This window comes from Vulpes vulpes, chromosome 15, assembly GCF_048418805.1.
Source record: "Vulpes vulpes isolate BD-2025 chromosome 15, VulVul3, whole genome shotgun sequence".
In the NCBI taxonomy this organism is placed as follows: domain Eukaryota; kingdom Metazoa; phylum Chordata; class Mammalia; order Carnivora; family Canidae; genus Vulpes; species Vulpes vulpes.
The window spans coordinates 67929244-67953335 of NC_132794.1; the positions used below are offsets into that span (position 1 = coordinate 67929244).

The 24092-nt window shown below is 37.2% G+C and overlaps 1 protein-coding gene across 11 annotated transcripts in view; it reads left to right on the forward strand.

The window, feature by feature from the left end:
- USP3 (ubiquitin specific peptidase 3) overlaps nt 1-24092 on the forward strand; it is a 110020-nt gene that overhangs the window by 58568 nt on the left and 27360 nt on the right. For 6 of the 11 annotated variants that reach the window (XM_026003806.2, XM_072738761.1, XM_072738760.1 and 3 more), the window contains 7 exons: nt 375-456; nt 1872-1954; nt 3509-3622; nt 6690-6803; nt 14139-14285; nt 17513-17619; nt 17780-17860. In XM_026003806.2, coding sequence (XP_025859591.2) covers nt 375-456; nt 1872-1954; nt 3509-3622; nt 6690-6803; nt 14139-14285; nt 17513-17619; nt 17780-17860 — 728 coding nt within the window. Of the gene's footprint in view, nt 1-374; nt 457-1871; nt 1955-3508; nt 3623-6689; nt 6804-14138; nt 14286-14927; nt 14973-17512; nt 17620-17779; nt 17861-24092 lie in introns of all 11 variants that reach the window. The other 5 variants (XM_026003730.2, XM_072738758.1, XM_072738756.1 and 2 more) reach the window with 1 other exon arrangement.

Here is a 24092-nt window from a genome sequence, read left to right on the forward strand (position 1 = left end):
CCTTTTGTTATGAGGAATGGGTCTTCTCATTGTTGAAGCTTCACAGTTAATTGATCAGGCACACAGAGTAGGGGTGGATGAGGATTGTCTCACAGACTATATCTCCCTGGCCAGCCTTTCTGGGAAGCACCTTGTTGTAGATACCTGCAGCCCACCTTGCTAGAGGAGTAGTGGGGATTGCCAGGGAAAGTGGAACTCCTCACTTACCTCAAACACTTGTGGGCCATAATGGGCCTAATAGGTCACTTTCTGGCCTTCCTAAGCAGTCAGGCAAGGCTTTATACTCCAAACGCTTAGAACAGCCATGTTTATATTTTAACCTGCTGTCTAGTATGTTTGTGTTAATGTCTTTTTGTCTGTTTGTGTTTTAATAGCTCAGCTTTCACAGCTGACAGGCATAGGAAAAGAAAACTCTTGGAAAACTCATCACTAAACAGCAAGTTATTAAAAGTAAATGTAAGTAATTAAAATACATATAAAAATAAGAATTGGTTGAGACCTAGTCACTATTTTATTACAACTCTAACATTAATGTAGCTCCTTACAAACTTTCATAAATATATGCCTTAGATTTGGGATATCTTACAAAATGTTTGCCACTTACTAATGATTCTTGATGTGACTAAATACCCCAGTGAGTCCATCTCTCAGTGCTTTTTCTTCCATCAGGATTACTGCTGTGATCCTCTGCCTTAGTAAGTGTTCCTTCTTAAAGTCTATTCATGTATCTTACTACTCTGTTTCTAAGGATCCCAAAGATCTTTGCTTCCTTCTGTTAAAGGTCCTAAGTGCAAATTCTGTGGGTCTGAAGTTTTGGTAAGTTTTATTTCTTAGGACTTTATTAATACAATTTCACCATGAAAGAATATGCTTCCTCATTCTGTTGAACATCAGTTACCAGATGTATGAGCCATTAATAAATTGATAAAATTTAAAGATCACTATTTTTAAGTACAGCAGTAATTTTCCTCCACATCTGCCTCTCTGCTGTCATGCTAGTCATGTTTAGACATGCACTTAATTAAAGTATTAGGATTTTGTGCAAGAAAGAGCTAAAGTGCTCTCTGGCCATCTGAGTTATGGGCAGAGATGCTTTGGGTTGGATTGCTAGATTTGCTTCCCCCATGTAATATTCAGATGTCATGGTGCGTTTGTAGAGCTATTCAGAATATTAAGCCTTGGTCTTTAAGGGAAATTCGGGTAGTTTTTAAAGACTGCGATCCCATTGCTAGGAATACATGTATTAATCCTTTGTGTATGGCTTAGAGTTAAAGGTTTGGGGACAAATATTTCAGGTATATATATTTATATTTTTTCAATTTGTAGTAGTTTTAATAAAATCTTATTAAAGTGTGAGGTCTTAAACTTTTTATTTCTTTTAAGGATCTTCCTAGTTTTCGTATTGTGTACTCCATGTTTTTTTTTAATTTTTAATTTTTTAAAATTTTATTTATTTATTCATGAGAGAGAGAGAGGCAGAGACCAGGCAGAGGGAGAAGCAGACTCCATGCAGGGAGCCTGACGTGGGACTCGATCCCGGGTCGCCAGGATCACACCCAGGGCTGAAGGCAGCGCTAAACCCCTGAGCCACCAGGGCTGCCCTACTCCATGGTTTTAATTAATGCTGCTTTCCTCATAAGTTTCCATGAGGTACTCCCAAGTAGGACAATCCCTGGATCAGAAACAGGCGTCTAAAAATATCTGGATACTTATACAGAGAGTGGAAGGAGAGTTTGAAATATTCATTGGACAGAAAAGTACCAATTCCAAATTGGCTTGATGCCAGGGTTTCACATCCAGGCCTTTACTTTGATGTCTGAAATAGCCTTCTCTTGGAATTACTGATGGCCTTTTCTTGTCCCATTTTGCAGGGAAGCACTGCTGCCATCTGTGCCACAGGCCTCCGGAATCTGGGAAACACCTGTTTCATGAACGCCATCCTCCAGTCACTCAGGTACCATGAAAGTCAGAGCTTTAAGATGGTGATGTTAGTTTCTGGTGAAATGGTTAGGAGGAAAGAAAGGCTCTGGCTTCACGTTCTCTCTCTGCCACTAACTCCAATCAGTTCCTTGTGCCTTAGTTTCCTCATCAGTAAAGCTGAGGATAATAGATCTGCCTCATAAGATGGTTGGGAAGATTAAATAATATAATTTATATAAAGGGCTTAGAATAGTGCCTAGCAGTAAATAACTGTTAGTTGTTATTATTTATTTCCTCTTACTTCTTGAATAAACTAGAGCAGAGGTCAGCAAACTTTTTCAGTAAATGGCCAGATAGTAAATACTTTAGTCTCTGCATGCCATACACAGTCTCTCTCCTGTCTTCTCCTACTCCCCCCACCCCCCCAACCGCCCTTTCTAAACAACTCTGAAAATGTAAAGGCTCATGGTACAGGACCAGATTTGGCCTGTGGGTTGTAGTATGCAGAACCCTGAACTACAGGGAATCTTGTTCAGAGAATTTAATCCAGTCATTAGTTGAGTCTTAAGTACGGTTGTAAGATTGGATGTTTAGAAGATCTTTAAAATGTAAGATAAGTAGTAAAACTAAAATACTCAACAATGCTACCTCAGTTATGTAGAAGAAATTATTTTGAAAGTCATGTACTTGTAGATTTTAATGTGGCATCAAAGGCCAGAATAAATTCCCAAGGCTACCTTGCAAATAAGGAGCAGAAGCTATACTTGAACCTTCCTTAAAGGTACTATTTCTTGGTTTATCTAGTGTTGTCCAAATAAGAAATTCAAGTCACTACTGAATTCTCATTATTACTCTGCACTGTGTATCTAAACAATATGGTTGGTTTCAAGGTTTATTATTTGAGGAAATTATTGAATACCTGGAAACAGCCATCGTAAAAAGAAAGAAATGGTGACAACCTTTGGGGGAAGGGGAATTGGGGTTTTAAAAAACTTTTTTTTTAAGATTTATTTATTTTTTTGAGAGAGAGCAAGAGAGCACAAGTAGGGGGAGGGGCAGAGAGGGAGGGAAAAGCAAGCTCCATGCTGAGCAGGGATCCCAATGTGGGGCTCCATCCCAGGATCCTGGAATCATTACCTTGAACTGAAGGTAGATGCTTAATTGACTGAGCCACCGCCCCCCCCCAGAGCAATTTTTAAAAATTTATTTATTTTAAGTAATTTCTACACCCAGTGTGGGGTTTGAATTCACAACCCCAAGATTAAGAGTTGCGTGCCCTTCCAACTGAGCCAGCTAGGTGCTCCAGAATTCAGGATTTTTTGAACAGATTTTGCTTTAAGCTCTTTGTTCATTTCTACAAAGTCGTCTGTTAATACTGTTTTCTTAGAGTAAATGAGGAAACTTATCAAGGAGACTCAAAGCAATTTCTTGAGAAATTGAAAGATCACATTTTAAAAATTCATATATAGGTTATATATATATATATATATATATATATATATATATATATATATAAAACTTAATTTACAGTCCTAATAAGTTCTTTTTTTTTTTTTTAATAATTTTCTTCCCTTCCTTTTTTAAATAGTAACATTGAGCAGTTTTGCTGTTATTTCAAAGAACTGCCTGCTGTGGAGTTAAGGAATGGGAAAACAGCAGGAAGGCGAACATACCACACCAGGAGCCAAGGGGATAACAATGTGTGAGTTCTAAGAATATATCCTTTTTGGCTTTGAGCTACAAAACAAGTGACTCTTAACTGGGGATTTCCATTGCATTCATTATGTGAGTTAATAGGCACATGCATTTTAAAACACTCTTCTTCTAAAACTTGGAGTTAACTGTCTAGCTGGTAATCTTAATAATTGTTGGAATTCTTTTATTTCTGTTTGCCTAATAGGATAAATTTAGTTCTCTATGTATTAAGTGTTTGTGGATTTGAACTCTAAAATTGACATCTGTAGATGTCACAGTTCTAGGTGTAGACCAGCATGAATATCATTAGTTTTTGTGAATTGATTTGTCTTATAGGTTAGATAAATCTGTTTTGGTTAATAAAATTAATTTGTAGTCATCAAATTAATTAGGGGCAATACAGTCAATTTTTAGTTTATATGGAGAAGGAAAAATTGACAAATGATTATTGAGAACCAATATGTATGCAAATTCAGTGCAGGTGTGCTCTATTTGGGGTTCAGAAGATCTATATTATGATTGTAATGGGCACTTTTTAAAATATCAACATTACTGAAATCAGGCTCTGATCTATATGTATGTGTGTGTGTATTTTCTTTTTTTAGAGAGAGCATGCATGTGTGCAAGCTGGAGCAGGGAGGAGCAGAGGGAGAGAAAGAATCCCAAGTAGGCTCCATGCCCAGTGCAGAGCCCAACAACGGGGCTCGATCTCAGGGCTCAACCCTGAGATCATGAGCTGAGCTGAAACCAAGAGTCAGATACTTAACTGACTCAGCCACCCAGGCACCCCTAATTTGCATATATTTTAAAGTAATATTCTTTCTGCCTGCCCATCCTTGCTCCCACACACCACATCCACACACGTTTAGAAAAGCCATTTTACAATCTGACATTGTTTGCATAAGTGGCTGAGGAAGATTAGGATAGAACATGTTAGAATAGTATGTAGTATGGATAGAGCCAAAATACCAGGGAACTTTAAAGTCAGGCATTGGAGTAGGGGTGGAATCATACCACTAAAATTGATGTCTTAAGAGTTTGCTTTAGTAGCAGCATATAGGATGAACTGAAAAATGCATGCATTCAAGGAGATTTCACAGTTTATAGTAGTTGGGTTGGAAGAGATAGCAGTGAAATAAGGAAGAAGAAATACATTTTTCATAAAAGTTAAAGGGAGAATTAGTACTTGATGCATTAATGTCATTTAGGGTTTACTTACAAACTGCAGAAATTGGCTCTGGCCATTTTAGGCGGAAAAAGAACTTAATGAAGAGCTATTACTGGTTGGGTGGAAAATCAGGTCTAGAATCTAGACATCCAGCACCATAGCCACAATCACCCCCATGGAACTATCCCATAAGGATATTACTGCTTCCATAACATCACTGTCCCATGCTTCCATAACATCACTGTCCCATAACAATACACTGCCCAGTGTGACACTGGAGTTGGGTGCTGGGTGAATGCTGCTGGAATTGCTGCCCCTGCACTCCAGATCATGCTCTTTGTCACCGGAAAGGATTTGGCACTGCCCCAGCTTCTTTGCATCACTAACTTCTGCTTCACATAGGCAGAACCCAGGCCATGTACCTGAGCCCTGGCTGCAAAAGGGTTGGAGAAAGCAAGTGTCTGGCCTTTTCAACTTCCATAGTGGAAGGCAGCTTCTGACTCTTACCAAGACTCTTAAGGTGGGGAATTCCTCAAATGCAGGGAGAGGGTTTCAGGTACTAGGAAGTAAAAAGTATGATTTGTATCTCAGGACCTACTGGATGACAGGAGGTGAGCAAGAAGTTATTGAGATTCTCTGAGATAAAATCTAGGTATCCATTAGGATGGTGGTTGTATTGGCAGATACAGATATTAAATTTGTTTGGAGATGCTTCAGTTTAGCTGGTTATTGGAGGTGTTTCATTCTAGCTACATGCATAGAAAAACAAAATTAATAGTGACTTAAACATCCATTGTTTATTTTCTCATGGAAAGGATGGAGATGATCCATCTAGGGCTGTTTGCCACGATCATCAGGCTCCTTCTAGCTTTCTGTTCCACCAGTGCTAGTGTAGGGCTGTCATCCACATAGTTCAAAGTGGTGCTGAAGTGCCATTTCATCCTTCCAGTTCAGGAGGAAGAAGGAAGGGTTAATGAGAAGGACTACTCTTTAAAGAAATTTCTCAGAAGTTGAACACACTCAAAGGTTTTTATCCCAGGAGTCCTTATGCTAAGCAAAAATGAGAGAAGAGGAAAATGGGTACTTTTTTTTAAAGATTTTATTTATTTATTTATTCATGAGAGACACAAAGAGAGAGAGAGAGGCAGAGACATAGGAAGAGGGAGAAGCAGACTCCATGCAGGGAGCCTGACATGGGACTCAATCCCGGGCCTCCAGGATCACACCCTCCACCAAAGGTGGGGCTAAACCACTGAGCCACTTGGACTGCCTGAGGAAAATGGGTATTGAGTATAGTAGGGAGAGTACAGAGAGCAGCTTTAGTGCACATTGAGTTTGAAATGACAGGAGGACATACATGCAGGAGAAAATTCCTTTTGGAAACTGGGGAAACCTGACAGTTCATGAGAAAATCTGTCTTTCTGATTTGGATTTGGGAGTCCTGGTATAGACTTGAGTGTTGAAGCTTTGTGGCCAGATGAATTGTCCTTGGCAGAGATGAACAGATGGTCACACATTGAGGTCTGGGAAGTGTTTCTTGTGAGGGGCAAGGAGGAGAACTGCAGGAAATGGAGAAAGAGATTCTGTTCCTTGTTTTAAGGTTTTAAAAAATGTACATTGTGAAGTAATTTGCTTTATAACTTATCTATTGCTTTATTTTGCAAGTTTGTCATTACTTTGGCACAAAGTTCACTATGTGGTTAAAAAACTAGTTATGTCTGTCATTACTACAGTTTATGTGGGTTTTTGAGATGCTCTTGCTTAACTCTCAGAATTGGTTTAGAAGAAACGAAACCCTTTTTATATTCACTTTTTATTATTATTTTTATTATGTAGACAATTGGACAGGTGTTGAAATAGTAGCCTCTCACTAATGCCAGGGGTATTGTCCCTTCATCTTTTCCAGGTCTTTGGTGGAAGAGTTTAGAAAGACACTCTGTGCTTTATGGCAAGGTAGCCAGACTGCATTTAGCCCAGAGTCCTTATTTTATGTCGTTTGGAAGATTATGCCAAATTTTAGGTAAGTATTACTTAATGAAGGATATTTAAAACATTAATATATATTAATCTTTATACTGTTCTGGAATGATTTCCTATGAAGTGATGGTATTCTAAATAAGAAAGACTGGTTTTATTTTATTTTTATTTTTTTTTAGAGTAGGCACAGGGGAGGGCTGGTGGGGACAGAGAATCTTAAGCAGGCTTCATACCCATCGCAGAGCCTAATGTGGGGCTCTACACAGGGTTCAGTCCCATGACCCTGAGATCATGACCTCCGCAGAAATGAAGAGTCAGACACTTAACCAACTGAGCCACCCAGGCGCCCCTTTTGTTTTGTTTTTAAAAGGAGAAGAACAGCAGTTGGATTATTTGACTAGACAAATGTGTATGTTTAAATAATATATAGACATTAAAAATGTCTTTAACAAATGGTAGGATATTTTGTTGTTCTAAAAACAAAGCCCTTATAAATAACTTATGTGCCCTTATAAATAATTTAGGAAAATAAGCTGGACAAAATTTCATTGATTCTTTCAAAATCTTATGTATCATCATATACCATCTTGTTATTTTAACTAAAAAAAAAAAAGCCAAATGTAATCCATAGAAATCCATCCGGTCTGAAATTCAGACAATTGTTCTGGGCTGGGTTCTGAAGTCAGGACCATTGGGATTCAGTTTTCAGAAGGTAACTGGGCCACATCCTAATGTGGCTGTGGAGTCACTGTGTTTTCCTTGCTCTCTCTCTAGCATCACTTGAGGAGGGAAACAGCCTTGCTGTCAGAGGAATCTGCCTCTTCTCCTAGGTTAGTCATCTCTGTAGGGATTCAGGTAACAGCAGATTTGAGGCACTGCAGGTATTTGACAACAGCCTTTGCCACCTTCTGCTGATTCTGTCCTTCTGAAGTAGGTCTATTCTCTTGCTAGTCAGGTTTTTGGCACTTAATGTATATCCTTCTCGTTTAGAAAAAAGAAAACAAAACATAAAAGAACAGCATGCTGTAGTAAAACTTAGCACTTTATTTTGCTTTATTGCCTAATAGTGGTTTAGATATATTAGTAGTATAGAGAAATGTTTAAAAGGTAATAACTGAAAGAACTGTTGTTTGTTGCCTTAAGCAAAAAGTCTAGCCTTAAGGATCTGATATGATTGACTGTTGTTACCCTTGGTCTTTGTTTTGAAAGAAACTTCTTTTCTATATTATGACATTTAATCTCCTCTCAGAAGAGACTAATTTTGTAAGGATTTTAAAGTTTCTTGACTCTAAGTAGGACAGGTGGAAATGACTGCTAAGTTACCACTAACCAGGTTTGGACTTAATATAACATTTGTAATATAGTCTCCTAATTAGACTCTTGATAGGGACTTAGTCTTTGGGTTTTATTATTATATAAAAATAGTTTTTTTTTTAAAGATTTTATTTATTTATTTATGAGAGATACAGAGAGACAGAAAAAGGCAGAGACACAGGCAGAGGGAGAAGCAGGCTCCATTCAGGGAGCCTGACGTGGCACTCAATCCCGGGTCTCCAGGATCAGGCCCTGGGCTGAAGGTGGCACTAAACTGCTGAGCCACGCAGGCTGGCCCCAAATAGTTTTTTTTTTTTTTTTTTAAGATTTATTTATTTATTTATTTATTTATTTATTTATTTATTTATTTATTCATTCATGAGACACACAGAGAGAACGAGAGGCAGAGACACAGACACAGGCAGAGGGAGAAGCAGGCTCTATGCAGGGAGCCTGATGTGGGACTCAATCCCGGAACTCCAGAATCACACCCTGGGCCGAAGGCAGGCACTAAACCACTGCGCCACCCAGGGATCCCCCCTCCAAATAGTTTTTATTTATTAAATGCTATGTGCCTAGTACTTGAGGCCTTCTATATCTTTTATAATCACAATAAATTTTGAAAAACGGTTAGGAAGCCCATATTCCTCGATTAACCTATGACAAGGTCTAGGTTTGATCCCTTGGAATGAAGTATGAGGACTCTGAAATACACACATGCATGTGGAAGTAGGAACAACTTTCATTCATTAAGTAAATGCAAAAAAAAAAAAAAAAAAAAAACCACTGTAAATATAATCAGCTGCTTTGGGTATAGAAATCACCAAAACTATTTCCCCCTCCCCCCGCCTCAAACCAAAAGCCAGTTACCCAGCAGGAATAAACTGTTGCCAAAGTTGACCTTTCTGATGTGCATATACCACACTTCTTACGGATTCCTGGTATGCCCTGCTTCCCTGACCTTTTCCTCTTCATAAAAGTACCTTAAAGTCTGTTTTTTTTTTTTAAATGTATGTATGTATTTAGTTATTTGAGAGAGATGTGCTCACAGGTGGAGGGGCAGAGAGAGAGGAAGAAAATCTCAAGCATACTCCTCATTGTGCTCGGAGTCCAATGTGGAGCCTGATTCCCCAAGGTTGAGATCATGACCTGAGCTGAAACCAAGAGTCAGGCACTCAATAGATGGAGCCAACCAAGCGCCACTAAGTTTATGTTTTTTAAATAGATAAAATAGAAATGGCTGAGAATTTCAAAAGGTAAAGAAAGGGTATAGAATGAAAGTTTTTTCTTTTATTTTTCAGCCATTCATTTTGCTTTCCAGAAGCAGCCATAGTTATTAGATTTTTTAGTATCCTTTCGTTGATATTCTATATATATTGTATATGTTATGTTTTAACATGAAATGGTAACATAGTTTTTTTCCCTGCTTTGAGGCAGTTCATAGTAGTATCTAAATAACTTTCTCCTTTCATTTTATGGCTGCATCATGTTCCACTTTATGGTTGTATCATAATTTATGTGTAGTCCCCTACCAATGGTTATATAGGTTGTTTTTTACCTTTTGCTGTTCCAGACAGTGCCACAGTAGATAGTCTCATACATGCATATGCAAGGCTCTCTGAGAGCAGTCTTTGGGTCAAAACATACTTGCTTTGGAGTGCCTAATTCGATCAGCTGATAGAGCATGAGTCTCTTGGTCTCAGGGTCATGAGTTTGAGCTGCACATTGGGCATAAAGATTACTTAAAAAAAAGAGAGATTTGTCTTTAATTTTGATAGTCTTTCTGCTAGCCTTTTTTTTTCTTTTTTACTCTTTGCCTTCCTTAATATGATTTTGTCTTATTGCCTCTATATCTTTGCCATGTTGGTCCTATGGGATTTGCTTTATGACCTCTAACTCCTTTAAGGTCTAGCTTAATGCTAACTCTCCAAGAAAGTCTCTGAATAATTCAAATTGGGTCATGGTATTTACTCCCTTTCTTTTCACATCATATATGTGCTACTTCTACTGTCATATAAACTTGATTTAATAATATAGTAGCCTTAATTTCCCAAGGACTTGTCTTAGTTTTATTTTTATCAGTTATTGTAATTAATGTTTAAAAATGATGGATAAATAAATTATTAAAACATTATTTCTACTAGCTATTCTGTTTGGCTAAATAGTAAATATAAAAGATCTTTCTGGAAAAACAGGTATCTGGATATGATATTTTAATATTCTTTATAGGTATACTGATTGATATTTTATAACTAAGCAGTATTCTTTTGCTTAGGAATTTTGCAATTGTATGTTTTTTTGTGTGTTTGTAAACAAAAACAGTTATTTTTGTCATTTTCATTTTCTGGTGTTTTTGTCTTCGAGAAATTCAGCCATGGTTGGTGCCACAAAATGGATAGGAATAAATAGCCAAATTTAATTGTTTTGGGTATTATAGACAATTTGGGTCAAACAACAACTTAGAATTCTTTTATGAAGGGCACCTGAGTGGTTCAGTGCTTGAGCATCCGCCTTCAGCTCAGGCTGTGATCCTGGGGTCCTGAGTTCGAGTGCTGCATCAGGCTCCCTGTAGGAAGTCTGCTTCTCCCTCTGCCTGTGTCTCTGCCTCTCTGTGTGTCTCTCATGAATAAATAAATAAATAAATAATCTTTAAAAAAAGAAAAGAACTCTTTTATGAGTGTTTTGTTTTTTTCTTAAAGATGAGATATTTTGTTTTTTTCTTAAAAATATTTTAAAAATAACAGAACCTAAAATTATAGTGTGTTCTAGGTATTCTAGAAGTTTATTCTAGAGTGATAAAATTTGACTCTGTTTAGTCATACCCTGTTCCTGTTTGGTCTTTCCATCTTACCCATTATGTACTGGTACTGCCAAAATGCAGAGGGTAGTGATACACAGCTGTATGTCACAGTTATGTGTGTTGGCCTCATACGAGTATTTGTGTGTGCCTGCATTCTGTGACATTTGTTTCAGTATTTGGAATGTCTGCTTTTCATACTTAAGCACAGGTACAAAGTAACATTTTCTTTCATCATTCTTTATTGGAACATTTCTTTGTAAGATTTGGGTAAATATAGCTTGTCTCCTTGTGCCAAAAATTGTGGAGAAGCAGTTGCCCTGTATTCCTGCGCATTGTGCTTTAGTAATGACCCTCTTTCTTGGCCCCTTCATTCAGAAGGGGTGCTTCATGATCTTTTGGGCTTTTATATTTTACATTGTGCTCTCCAACCATTATTTCTCACAGCATCTTTATGACACAGAGTTTCCGTAAGCATTAAGGAGGTAATCTTTACCTAAGGTTACAAAGTGAAGATAAGGAACAGTATTAAAATTGGAGCCATTGTTACTTCTGTCTTCTTTTCTCGCTTAATACTGTTCTGACACAGAGATACAGTTGGTTCTTTATAAATCCGTTTCCTCACTACTTCACCAGCACTTGTGTGAGTGACATCACTGAGATAATTTGTATACAAAATGTAAACATTGAACCTGAATGTGAGGAGTGTTTGATTTTACACGATTACCAAGCAAGAGAGACCTACATTGACAGCAGATGAAATGATGAAGCTCCAGATTATATAATTGGGAAATAGTTGAAAAAAAACCTTGTTTGTTGAATTTAACTTACTAAATAGTATTTTGAAGAACTTTCAGATAAGTCAGTAAAGCTATTATGTAAGTGCTTAAAAATGGAGTTGTAAATGTCTGTTTAGTCAGAATCAGAAAAATTTTCTAGTCTTTTTCTTTTTTAAAGACTTTATTTATTTATTCATGAGAAACACACAGAGAGAACGAGAGGCAGAGACATAGGCAGAGGGAGAAGCAGACTCCATGCCTGGAGCCCAATGTGGGACTCGATCCCAGGACCGCAGGATCATGCCCTGAGCCAAAGACAGAAGCTCAACTGCTGAGCCGCCTAGGCGTCCCAATTTCCTAGTCTTAGAAGAAGCAGAGACTTTGTACTTTTTGGTAAAGATTACAAATTGAAACTGAAGCACAACTTTTTATATATATATATATTTTAAATTTATGATAGAGAGAGAGAGGCAGAGACACAGACAGAGGGATAAGCAGGCTCCATGCCCGGAGCCCGACACGGGACTTGATCCCCGGGACTTGATCCTGGGACTCCAGGATCGCGCCCCAGACCAAAGGCAGGCGCCAAACCACTGAGCCACCCAGGGATCCCCCAGAAGCATAACTTATACCTTTATAAAACAGCTGAGTGTTGCATGATCTCATGTAGATTTTTTAAAAAGTATTTCTAATTGTAAAGGAAACATTAGAAAACAATGTGTTTTGATATAAGAAAGAATCAAAAGAATTACAGTGTGGTTGGAAGCATTCATGAATGTACACAAGGAAGATTGTTTTTAAAAAAGGGATGGATATGTGTTTGCTGAAAGTGCAAATCAGCGTAACTACAAGCTATTGGTTTCATGATCCATTTTAGAAAAATGATTAGATGCTAGTTTATTTTGATGAGAATAAAACTATATGTGATAGAATTTCAAATATGACCGAAGATACTAATCTTGAGTCATAAAAAATGGATGTTGTAATGAAAAAGTTTAAAGCACCTCTGTAGATATGTAAAGGAACTATCAACTTTGAAAACTTTTGGCTGAATTTTAACATTTTTATTAAGAGGAGTCTTAGAAGAACTACTCGAACATATATTGATAATCAGTTGTTAAATAGTTCAGAAAAAAGTTAGTGAAATGCTAAAGTATCTTCTGACTTAAGTTCCATTAATTAGGTGTATGGTTTTCATAATTTATGACTTCCAGGAGAAATTTTAGGGAAAGGGGAGAAATGTATATTGAGGGAAAGAAACTCTGAAAAGAAATCTGTTTGTGGAACCACTGCCTGGAAGAGTGGTGGAAGTTTTGACTCAAGACCAACCCAGAAAAACTTGTCATTTGAAAGATAAAGGAGCCTTCTCTGTTGGCAGAATGTAGGCAGAAATATTTTCTTTCCATATTCTATTAAGTACTTTATGTGTATATCATTGCTTGATTTATTTTATCTACATAAATCTCTATGACTCTCAAATGTACCAACTTCATTTTCAGCCAGCCTTCATTACTGTTCACTTGTCATGGTCTCTGTTAGTATACAAATTTCATACAGGGATGCCGGGGTGGCTTAGTCAGTTATGCATCTGACTCTTGATTTTGGTTCAGGTCATGATCTCAGGATTGTGAGATCAAGCCCTGAGTCAGGCTCTGTACTGGGCGTGGAGTCTGATTAAGAATCTCTCTCCTTCTCCCTCCACTCCTTTTCCCCTCCTTCCCTGGCTCTCTCTCTTTAAAAAAAAAAAAAAAAATTCTGTATAATTTTCTGTCTGAATGTAATATAAGAAATAGCCTAAGAATTTGTTGCTGCTTATATTCAAGCCCTAGGCTAGAGCATAATTGTATATGAATCAAGCATTTTTAAAAGTATTTTTATGAAAAATGTCTTTTGAATCAGAGATTAGGATCCAAGTATAGATTGTGTTAGAAAGGTTTTCTTCCTTTCAGCCAGTGTTAAAAAATTAGTATCTTTCAGTCTAAAAAATCAGTTTTAAATTCCTTCTCTCTTAAAATGGTGGTTTATAAGACCAAGTTTTCTGATGAGGGCAAGATGTAACATTTTAACATTTGCGAATCTTCTAGAGGGGCCATGTGGGATAGTAGGCAAACCAGAATCCATCTCAGAGTCGTGGGTCAGAGCCCATCCCATCTCTGTTGTTCTCTTGTTGGAGGACTCAGACACGTCACGCACCCTCCTCAGTTTTCTTCATCTCTTAAATGAGGTCAGTTGAGATCACTACACGTCCAATTAGCTCTGATATTCTGTGTTTTCAGATTTGTTATAGCAGAATTTTTCCTTGTAGAGAAATTTTAGATATTTTCCTTGAAGAGAAGTAAAACTTGGCACAAGTGGGGATGAACTGTCAGGGCACCTCCCTGAGCTCTTGAGTGCAGGGCTGCAGCGCCTCTCAGCACTTTGCCTTCCTGCATGTTTGGCTGGGCAGGTGGAGCCTCCCCAGTGATGGCCTGTTTCTTTTTGCTTTAAGGGGCTATCAGCAACAGGATGCCCACGAATTCATGCGCTACCTTTTGGACCACCTGCACTTGGAACTCCAGGGTGGCTTTAATGGTGTTTCCCGTTCAGCAATTCTGCAGGAGAATTCTACTCTATCTGCAAGTAACAAATGTTGCATGTAAGATGTGGTTTCCTTCTCTCTCTTTTTTTTTTTAGGAGGATCAGACATTTCTGATGGCGTTATTGTTTATTACATTTATAATGGAAGGTGGAGAGTTTCCTTGGACTTCTGTGCACTTGAATTTTATAAACAAGTGGACTAGTACATGCCTCCTGCTTCTCTAGCAGAGGCATCTTATTCTTGCCTCTTAGTATAGTACTGATTGTTTTCGGTATAGATCACTTTAAAACTTGAAGAAACAACAGAAAGGATTTTGTACAATTTAGCACTTAAAAATTCCCTGCCAAATGTTTTAAATAATGTTTGGGAGACTTAATTTTCTATACTAAAATAATTATGTTTATTCACTAGAGACAAAGGCTTAAAAATCTTTTGAATGTAAATTTTCCTAAAATACATCTGTTCTTTAATGAAATTGAGGCATTTGTCAGTTCTCAGAATTTTTCTTGCCTCTCAGTGTGAACAAATCAAACCTTTTAGATTGCTTTCCCAGGTACTAATATCCCAACAAATGCATTGAGATTAGAAAGCTTATTTTGCTTGAGGTAGGGATGATTTACTGTTATTTCAATCTGATTTTATTTAATTATAGTCTTCTTTTGTTCAAATTTTTGAAAAGTTTTTTTTTGACCTGTACAGGAAAGGGATTTACAAGACAAACTCCCCAAAGACAGAAAGAAAAGCGTAAGTAATATATAGGGATCACTGTAGTACCGCCTCACAGTTCACAAATCTGATTTAGTGTTGAGTTAGGGTCCTTTTAATGACAGAGCAGCCTCACAGCTAATCTGGCTGTATCAGAGCAGAGCGACCATTCAAATTGCCATACTTTTTCAAAATTTTTGGCTCTCTAGGTCCTGTCCAGTACAGAAGGGGAAGGATGTGTGACCTGGGAGAATTATTCTTGCTACTAGCACCAAATAGTATTAAGTGAAAAATTCTGCTTTGTATTTTATGGTGGCATTTCATACACCAAGAATATTGAATTGGGCTCTATCAAGGATAATCTTTGTGAAGTGAGAGGGTAGATGTCTTTTTTATTTGATGCCCAAGACACCCTCATGAGTCACATTGTGTAATAGTCTCAGGATGATCTTCTAGTAACCAGTGAGTTTTCAATATTAACTTGTATCTTTTCATGATGTTTTAAAGAGAAGTAATTTTAGGTTCCATTAGTGAGTTAGGAATAGAAAGACAAAAATAATCATTTCAGGATCTGAGGATCATATTTACTAAAACTATGAAAAAGGTCTCCAGTGCAATATTTGTGTTTACTTGTGTAAACACATTCAACCCTGCTGAAGGTAGGGATGATAGAAATAAATGACAGATGTGTTCTGTTTAGTGTGTAGAAAATTATTACAATATAAAAGGCTCTACTAGCATCAGAGTCAGTCTGAGTAGTATTTAAACACCCTTGGTATACAGTTAAAATAAGTGGGAAAGCGATTTTGAAATCATTTATGAATCTTGTTTCCAGTCATTGTATACCTAACTTAATGCCATACTCATCACATAGCCAAGACTTAATGAGTATCTTTTTCTCAGAGGAAGAAATTATAAGGAACTACATTGATTTTAAATGTATTGCTTTTTAATAAAGTAGTTTCCATTTTATTAAGGACAGCATTGTATGTGAACATCAATATGAAATGATCATAGTCCCTTGATTCCAGTAGTTTATTTGGTATGTCCTTTGTTTCTGACATAGATCTGAAACCTGAAATGGCTGTTATATCAGAGAGTTCCAATGTATCTTCCCTTTTTGTTTAATTTACTAAAGTTGTATCTTCTGAACAGTTTTTTTTTTAAGTTAAAGCTGCAGTATATTTCTTCTGCCAGTACAGAAAGGAAGCTCTTTCATGGAAAAGGAAGCAAACTTTTAAAATAATATAATTGCTGGAGAAGCTTTTGTCTGTCTCATCATTGCCGTAGATTTAATCTGGAGTAACTCAGAAAGTATGGTTCAGTGTACTAAGAGTATTATTGTTTACAAGTGAGAGAAACCACCTCAAACGACTATTAGCAAAAAAAAAAGAGCATTTACTGACTTAACTGCATACATAAGTGCACAAAGGTTACATGTGTTTGCTGTAGAACTATTAATGATAACAAACAACTGAAACAACCTGAAAAACCATTAATGTTATATTGATTAAGAAAAGGAGCATAGTGTTAAAAATTGTGTGACCCTGGACCAAGTTGGACCTCAGCTTCCTGGTCTGTGAAATGGGGATGATGGTATCTGCTTCATAGCATTGTTTTGAGGATTAACTGATTTAATACACAGAAAGTACTTTGAATGGAGTTCAGCAAAGAGTAAGTGCTGAATAAGCATTTGCTAATCATGCTTTCATGGTGCTCTTTCTTGGTGGCTCTTCCATATATTCTGTGTTTGTACTGTGGCATGCCATGTTGCTGTCAAAAAGAGCGAGGTACATGTTCAAGATACATTCTTTGGAAGAAAAAATAAAAGCAAAGGCAGATATGATCCTAATTATTATGCTAATAAAAGCCTTGAAACAACCTAAGGACTTTGTTTTGGTAAGCACCTATCTGAAAGCTCTTTACATATATATCCCATTTCATCTTCACACCAGGCCTCTGAGGTAGGTAGATGTTACTCCTGTTGAAAATCTGATGAAGCTGAAATACAGAGAAGTTAAGTAATATTAGGGCAGCTGGCTTTTTTATTGTTCTTAAAGTGGTATATTCCTGATCTCAACTGTGAAATCATACCTCCACCAGTAATTACTAAATATGTATTAAATTTCTTTATCTTTTTCCCCAATCTGACAGTTGACCATCTAAAAAAAATCTAAAACTATCTCTGAATGAGGTTACCCAAAGTAATCGAGAGAGCTCCCTATGAGAGGCCTTACAAAAGTTTAAGGTGGTTTCTCTCTTTTTTGAGGGATATTTTTGTGGGAAAGGGGTCCTCTTGCTCTGAGTATAGGCATGTATGTGATCCGTTAGTAATGGCAAATGTCCAGTGTTAGTGGCTTTTGGAGAAATCAGTAGGACTGGAAGTGGGGCTGTGGGGAGGCCAGTGGCTTCAGCCTTTTATTTGGTTATATATCTATATAGCTTTTTAAAAGTTCTTGTATTATTTCATAATTTAAATAAATGATACACACATTTCTCCAAAACAGTTATCTGTAGTAGCTTTTATACGTATTTTAGTTTTTTACTGAGATGTTTTCCTGTGTGGTGATTTTCTTTAGAAATGGAGCATCTACAGTTGTCACGGCTATATTCGGGGGTATTCTCCAAAATGAAGTTAACTGCCTCATATGTGGGACGGAATCTAGAAAGTTTGATCCATTCCTAGGTAAGACCTATTTGGCATATAGTGATATGATATTGTATTAAAATTTTAATGTTTCCTTTGAAAATGTAAGACCGTATGAGATAAACGCAAAAATACATTGTTGAGTCTTTGCTAAGTGTGGTGTATGCCTTTAACAGCTATTTTCCTATTTCCTTTTAAGATCTTTCATTAGATATTCCAAGTCAGTTCAGAAATAAGCGCTCTAAGAATCAAGAAAATGGACCAGTTTGTTCATTACGAGGTAAAGATACTTTAATGTTGTAGAATTCCTCTTCCCTCTGAAATCCCTGAATAGACTCATAAACTCCATCTGTCTGTGCTATGTTGTTAATTGCTTGAATGAATTTGTGTTATAATTTATCAAAGTCAGACCTGAAGGTCTCTTCCTATCAGAAAGAAAAAAGAATGGTTGCCAGAGATATTAAGACATTTCTCACCTTTTTCTTTACTACTAACTTTAAAATTGAGAGTTTGTAACAGTTTCTGACTTACAGAAATAGAATTTATTCTGTGGATGTGTGTCTCACTAGTAGTCATGGGAGGAAAGAACATTCAGCTAAATTTTGTAAGTTATGGTGTTATCCTTTTCTATGACTAATAGTTTCAGAAATCTAGTGATGATACATCTGTTGGTTAAGCCTAAGGTCCTGCTTTTAATTGCAAGACTGTGAGATTTGGAACAATTTTTTTCCTTGATTAGTGTTAACTACTTTTGTTAAGGCAAAAGACTGATTTTTTTAAAAAGATTTTATTTCTTTATTCATGAGAGACACACACGCACAGAGAGAGAGAGAGAGAGAGGCAGAGACATAGGCAGAGGGAGCAGCAGACTCCATGCAGGGAGCCCGACGGTGGGACTCGATCCCGGGTCTCCAGGATCACGCCCGGGGCTGATGGCGGCGCTAAACCGCTGAGCCACTGGGGCTGCCCCAAAAGACTGATCTTTGACCACTCATTAAAGTGCCTAATCGTTCTTATTGGTCATAAAAAGAAACTAGGATAGGAAAAAGACAGAGGGCCTAGTGTGTATTCTATCCTTAAGTAATTTTACACTGAGGGCAAATAACGTAATTGCAACCCTGAGCTGTCGACTAAAAGTAATTGTTTTTTCTTCAGTTGTTCTAGAGAATACTGTCAAGAGGATTTTACATATACATATACATATACATATACATATACATATACATATACACATATATACACACGTATATATATGTGTGTGTATATGTGTGTGTGTGTATATATATACACACACATACATACACATATATATAGGGCTTGTTAAAAGAGGAGCAGCAGTCTTATAGTCTTTTTAAGTCTTGCATATATATATATACACACACACACAGTCTTTTCTAAAGATTCTGACTGGTCTAACACTGCACTATCCACTATGGTGAAATCACGTATGGTTGGTAAAATGTAAATTAAAATTAAAAACATAGTTGCTTAGCTGCACCAACCATATTTTTTTTAAAAAATTTTATTTATTTATTCATGAGAGACACAGAGAGAGAGAAAGGCAGAGACACAGGCAGAGGGAGAAGCAGGCTCCACGCAGGGAGCCCGATGCGGGACTCGATCCCAGGTCTCGGGATCACGCCCTGGACTGAAGGTGGCGCTAAACTGCTGAGCCACCCGGGCTGCCCTGCACCAACCATATTTTATGTGATCAGTAACGACATGGGACTAGTGGTTATTGTATTGGACAGTACAGACGGAGATCATTTCCATTATTGCAGAAAGTTGTATCGGGCAGGGCTGCTCTAGAATCCAATTATCCTACTGTCGGTCACTCTAAAAAAAAAATTAGTAAAAACATAACTGTCGGGGGAGGGACAGGCTTCTCTGTGCCACAGGTACATTGGGCAGCATTGGGCTTAATAAAAGAGGAGCAGCAGCAGTCTTGCTTATAGCTGCATTCCTCAGGTAGTCCTTAAAATCCCTCAGGGGGTGGCTGTAAAATACACAGGACTACTGTCACACAGGATAGTAACTCTATATATGAAAATATTTTATAGATGCTCTCAGTTGTTCCCCATCTTTGCAACAGTGTTGATGGTCACTTTTGAATAGGAGTACACGAAGAAATTGAAGGAAGCCCCATCCCCTCTTCTTTCCTCTGAAATCTACGGTTATAGGTTTTAAAAATATCACAATGTACTTGGTATCAAATGTCAGATTATTTTCTCTTTATACTGATGGCATGTAAGTATAAGCTAACTTAATCATAAAACATTTGATCATTTAGAGAGGAAAGCAGGAAGAGATTATTAAAGGAATTAGCCTTGAACGCTATAATGTAAAGTGGATATGGCATCATTTTATAATTTTTTCAATGAGAACAGTAGTAACATTGACATTAGTTTATTTTTTTTTAAAGATTTATTTGTTCATGAGAGACACAGAGAGAGAGGCAGAGGGAGAGGCAGGCTCCTCTCAGGGAGCCTGATGCAGGACTCCATTCCCTAGACCCCGAGATCACAACCTGAGCTGTAGGCAGACACTCAACTGCTGAGCCACCCAGGCATCCTGACATTAAAACAAAAACAAAAACAAAAACATTAATGTTCCTTAGCATAAATATGTGGATATGTATTTGAACCATATTTCTTAAACAAAACCTGCCAAGTCCAGATGATATTTGGAAGACCCAGAAACATTAGTTTTTTCAGGCTTCTTTCTTCCTTTTGCACTTACCTCCTCATCCTATGTTGGTCATATAATGTGGTTCTTATTGTCCCTGTCGCTTATTACCTATCCCAGAATGCTCTCATACTGAGAGACCTTACTTTTGTTTGTTTTGAAACCTTACTTTCTTAAGACTATTCAGGAGGAGAGTGTATGACATAGCTTCAGTGGTTGACTGGTACTACAAACAAGTGGCAAATGGCATTTGCCTTGCTTCCTAAGTAGTATTTTTCTTGGCATAGACTCACTGAAATCTGATGTAATTGGGATTTAGCTTCAGGGGGCCCAGACCATCTTGAGGGGTTTCTGGTTTGGCTGGAAACAGGTTTCCTATATTCTCAGCTGGTTTTCCTTGGAATTTTCAGACTTTATTTTGTTAAATAGCTTACTGTTGGCTTAAAAAACTAGATGGTAGAGTTGGGTAACTCCTCATTCTTTGTTTACCACTATTATCAATTAAGAGTACTCCTTTTCTTGGACATCCAAAGTGTGATGAAGTTCATGATTTTTACATTTTATATGCTTTTAGATGCTTTAATGCAAAGATTACTTGTGTGCTTTTTGGAATGTTAATTTTTTTAAAGGTTTTATTTATTTATTCATGAGAGACACAGAGAGAGGCAGAGACACAGGCCGAGGGAGAAGCAGGCACCATGCAAGGAGCCCGATGTGGGACTCGATCCTGGGATTGTGCCCTGGGCCAAAGGCAGATGCTCAACCCCTGAGCTACTGAGGTGTTCCTGGAATGTTAATTGATAAGCTTAATTTTCATTTAGGAAGGAAAGATGATAGTGAGAAAGATCCCTGGAATTTGGAATTATTTAACTAAAAACATGCATATTAGGAGAGGCTAAAATAATCCTAATTCTAAAATCTGGCAAAGATACCATAAAAAGGAAAATTATAGACCAAAGAACCATATATAAAATATTAGCTAATAGTAGAATCTAATACTGTAGTAAAAACAACCTACAGAGATCAAGTAGGATTTTTTCCAGCAACATAGGACTGATATATAGGGAAGGAAGAATATTCTCTGGCCATTGAAGTCCTTCTAGCTGGACTAAGGACCAAGTTGACATGAGAGAGATTAGCAGGAGAGAATCAGATTTAATTTCGCATGTATGGGGAATCCACACAGACTTGAAATTCTGAAGACCAGCAACATGAGGCTTCTCTGAGCTAAGGCTAGGAGGTAGGAGTCAGGATATGAAGGGGAGAAGGACTGTGTTAGCAGGAAGGTGAAAGGAAATGTCTGGAAAATAAAAATTGTCCTCTTAGGCAAGTAAGTTTCTTTGGTAAAGAGAAATCTCTTCTTGGTACAGGCTCGCCCTTCCAATGTAAATTTAGGCATTTGAGGAGAAGGTAAAGAGCTTTTCTGAATCTGCTGGGTTTTGTTTGCTTTAATTTTTAAAATTTTATTTATATATATATATTATATATATCATTATATATATTTATATTTATATATTTAAAATATAATTATTTATATTTAATATTTGATTATTTAATATTCATATAATTTTAAATATATATTTTATATATATTTTTATATATTATTTTATATATGTATATTTTAAAATTTTGACCAGTTTTTTAAAGATTTTGTTTATTTATTCATTAGAGACACAGGGAGAGAGAGAGAGGCAGAGACACAGGCAGAGGGAGAAGCAGGCTCCATGTAGGGAGCCCGACGTGGGACTCGATCCCCGGTCTCGAGGGATCACGCCCTGGGCTGAAGGCGGCGCTAAACCGCTGAGCCACCCGGGCTGCCCCTTTGTTTGCTTTTAACAAGAAATAATGTTCATGCCACTGGCCTGTCTTCAGGTGGCCTGCCCTGGGCCCCTGCAGTTTTCCCTGGTGAAACTTTATCCTGAAATTTCACACATTAGCATTGAGCTGACCGATTGTTCAGTCTTACTGAACCAGTACTTACAATAAGTCAGTTCAGTTAAACTCATTTCAGGAGGCAATAATGTAGGGGTGTTCTCAAGAGTTAGGCCTAAGGTCGAAGCAATCAGGTATTGAAATAAGGGGCATTTCTCTGGAAACAGAAAACAGTGGTTAATGATTGGATCAAATTATAAACTGGTTTCTGAATTTTGAGGTAGATTTCTTTTTTTTAATTTTAATTTTAATTTTTTAAGATTTTATTTATTCATGAGAGATACAGAGAGAGAGGCAGAGACACAGGCAGAGGGAGGAGCAGGCTCCATGCAGGGAGCCCAATGTGGGACTCGATCCCAGGTCTCCAGGATCATACCCTGGACTGAAGGTGGCACTAAATGGCTGGGCCACCGGGGCTGCCTGAGGTAGTAGATTTCTAACTGTCAAGCTTGCACCATCTTCAGTGCAGTGGTAATCGGATAGATTTTCCTGGTTTGTAGTTCAGCTGTCTCTGGTGATCTTTTTGAGTGGCTCACAGAGCAGCAGGCATGAAGATGAGCTGTTGTGATTTCTCTGAAGTTTACATAAATTTAGTTTGTAGGGCTTCAGGAAAAGGGCAGTTTTAGTTCTCAAAGGTTGGAAGAAAAATTAAAAATGTTACTAATTTGTTTGCAAAATGAGGTGATTCTTCAAAACCTGCTGGAACTTTTTCTAGATTGATGTTTTACAGGCCAGAAACCAAGCCAAACACTTCCCATTAGAACTTCTGCTGCAATACCTGTAGGTTTGGGTGAATTCCTTTCTTCTTGAGTTCGCCAAAGTATCCTGAGGTTCCTGTACTTGCCAGAAATTAACAACCTGTACTCACTTGGTAAGGCAGCTGGGAACTCTGTAAGCAGGGTATCAAACTCCTATTTCTCAGGGGCTTTATTGTCTTCTTAAAGTCAACCTCGTTTCTTAAAGCTGTCTGGTCATATCTGAGTTTATGCAGGTCTCTTTCAAATATGACATTCCAGTCAAAGCCTTGGTTATATAACCAGTGTTTTCAATTGTGTCCTGTTACAAGGAGAACAGAATTGTGCTGAACCTATGCAAATATATTGCCATAAAGATATAAAGAATACTTACTGAGAGTTTCTGAATTCTGGAGAGTGTGGGTAGGGAAAAGATAAAATTTTCAATTTGTTCACAAAAATATATTCTGTTAAATTGCTCTAAGTCAATTAGCTTAAGAGAAAAAATTTCAAATTTGGAAAAACAAAGCATTTTAGAAAGTCAGGAATGTTCTAAAAAGTCGTAAAAATTACAATTATCCTTTTTCGTTGTTTCAGTTCCATGTTATTCTTGTTTTGCTTGAATCTAGTTTTTCTGCTAATTCAGAAATTCTTACCAGTTTTATGGTAAGAATTCAGTTCAGTTTCATGATCTTAAGGTTATCAGAAACCTGAACTGAGAGTTCTTTTTATGAGTCTCGCTGAAGATAAAGCACATTTGCAATACCATCAGAGTGAAATGGCAACTATATTAGAGTTCATTACGATGTAGTTGACAAGGAAATTTGGTTGTATCTGTGATGCCCAACATGTAACTACTGGGACATCAGGTTTCTAGGAATTTTATATAATTTTAGAACACTTATCTACATAAATATAATCTAAAAGGGTTTAGTATCACTTACTTGACAATGCTTCCCACAGAATTTAACATAGCAAATGAGCCTAATTTAATTTCTCACAAAAACTTTGAAATATTCTAGGACCTACTATCTGGAACACTTCAGATTGTGGTCAAAAGATTTCATATTAGGATTTGATTTTGGGAAGTATGTCAAAAACATTAAAAGGTTTGAATGTTTGATTAATAGGATCACAGATCATTATGAAGTGATCTTTTAT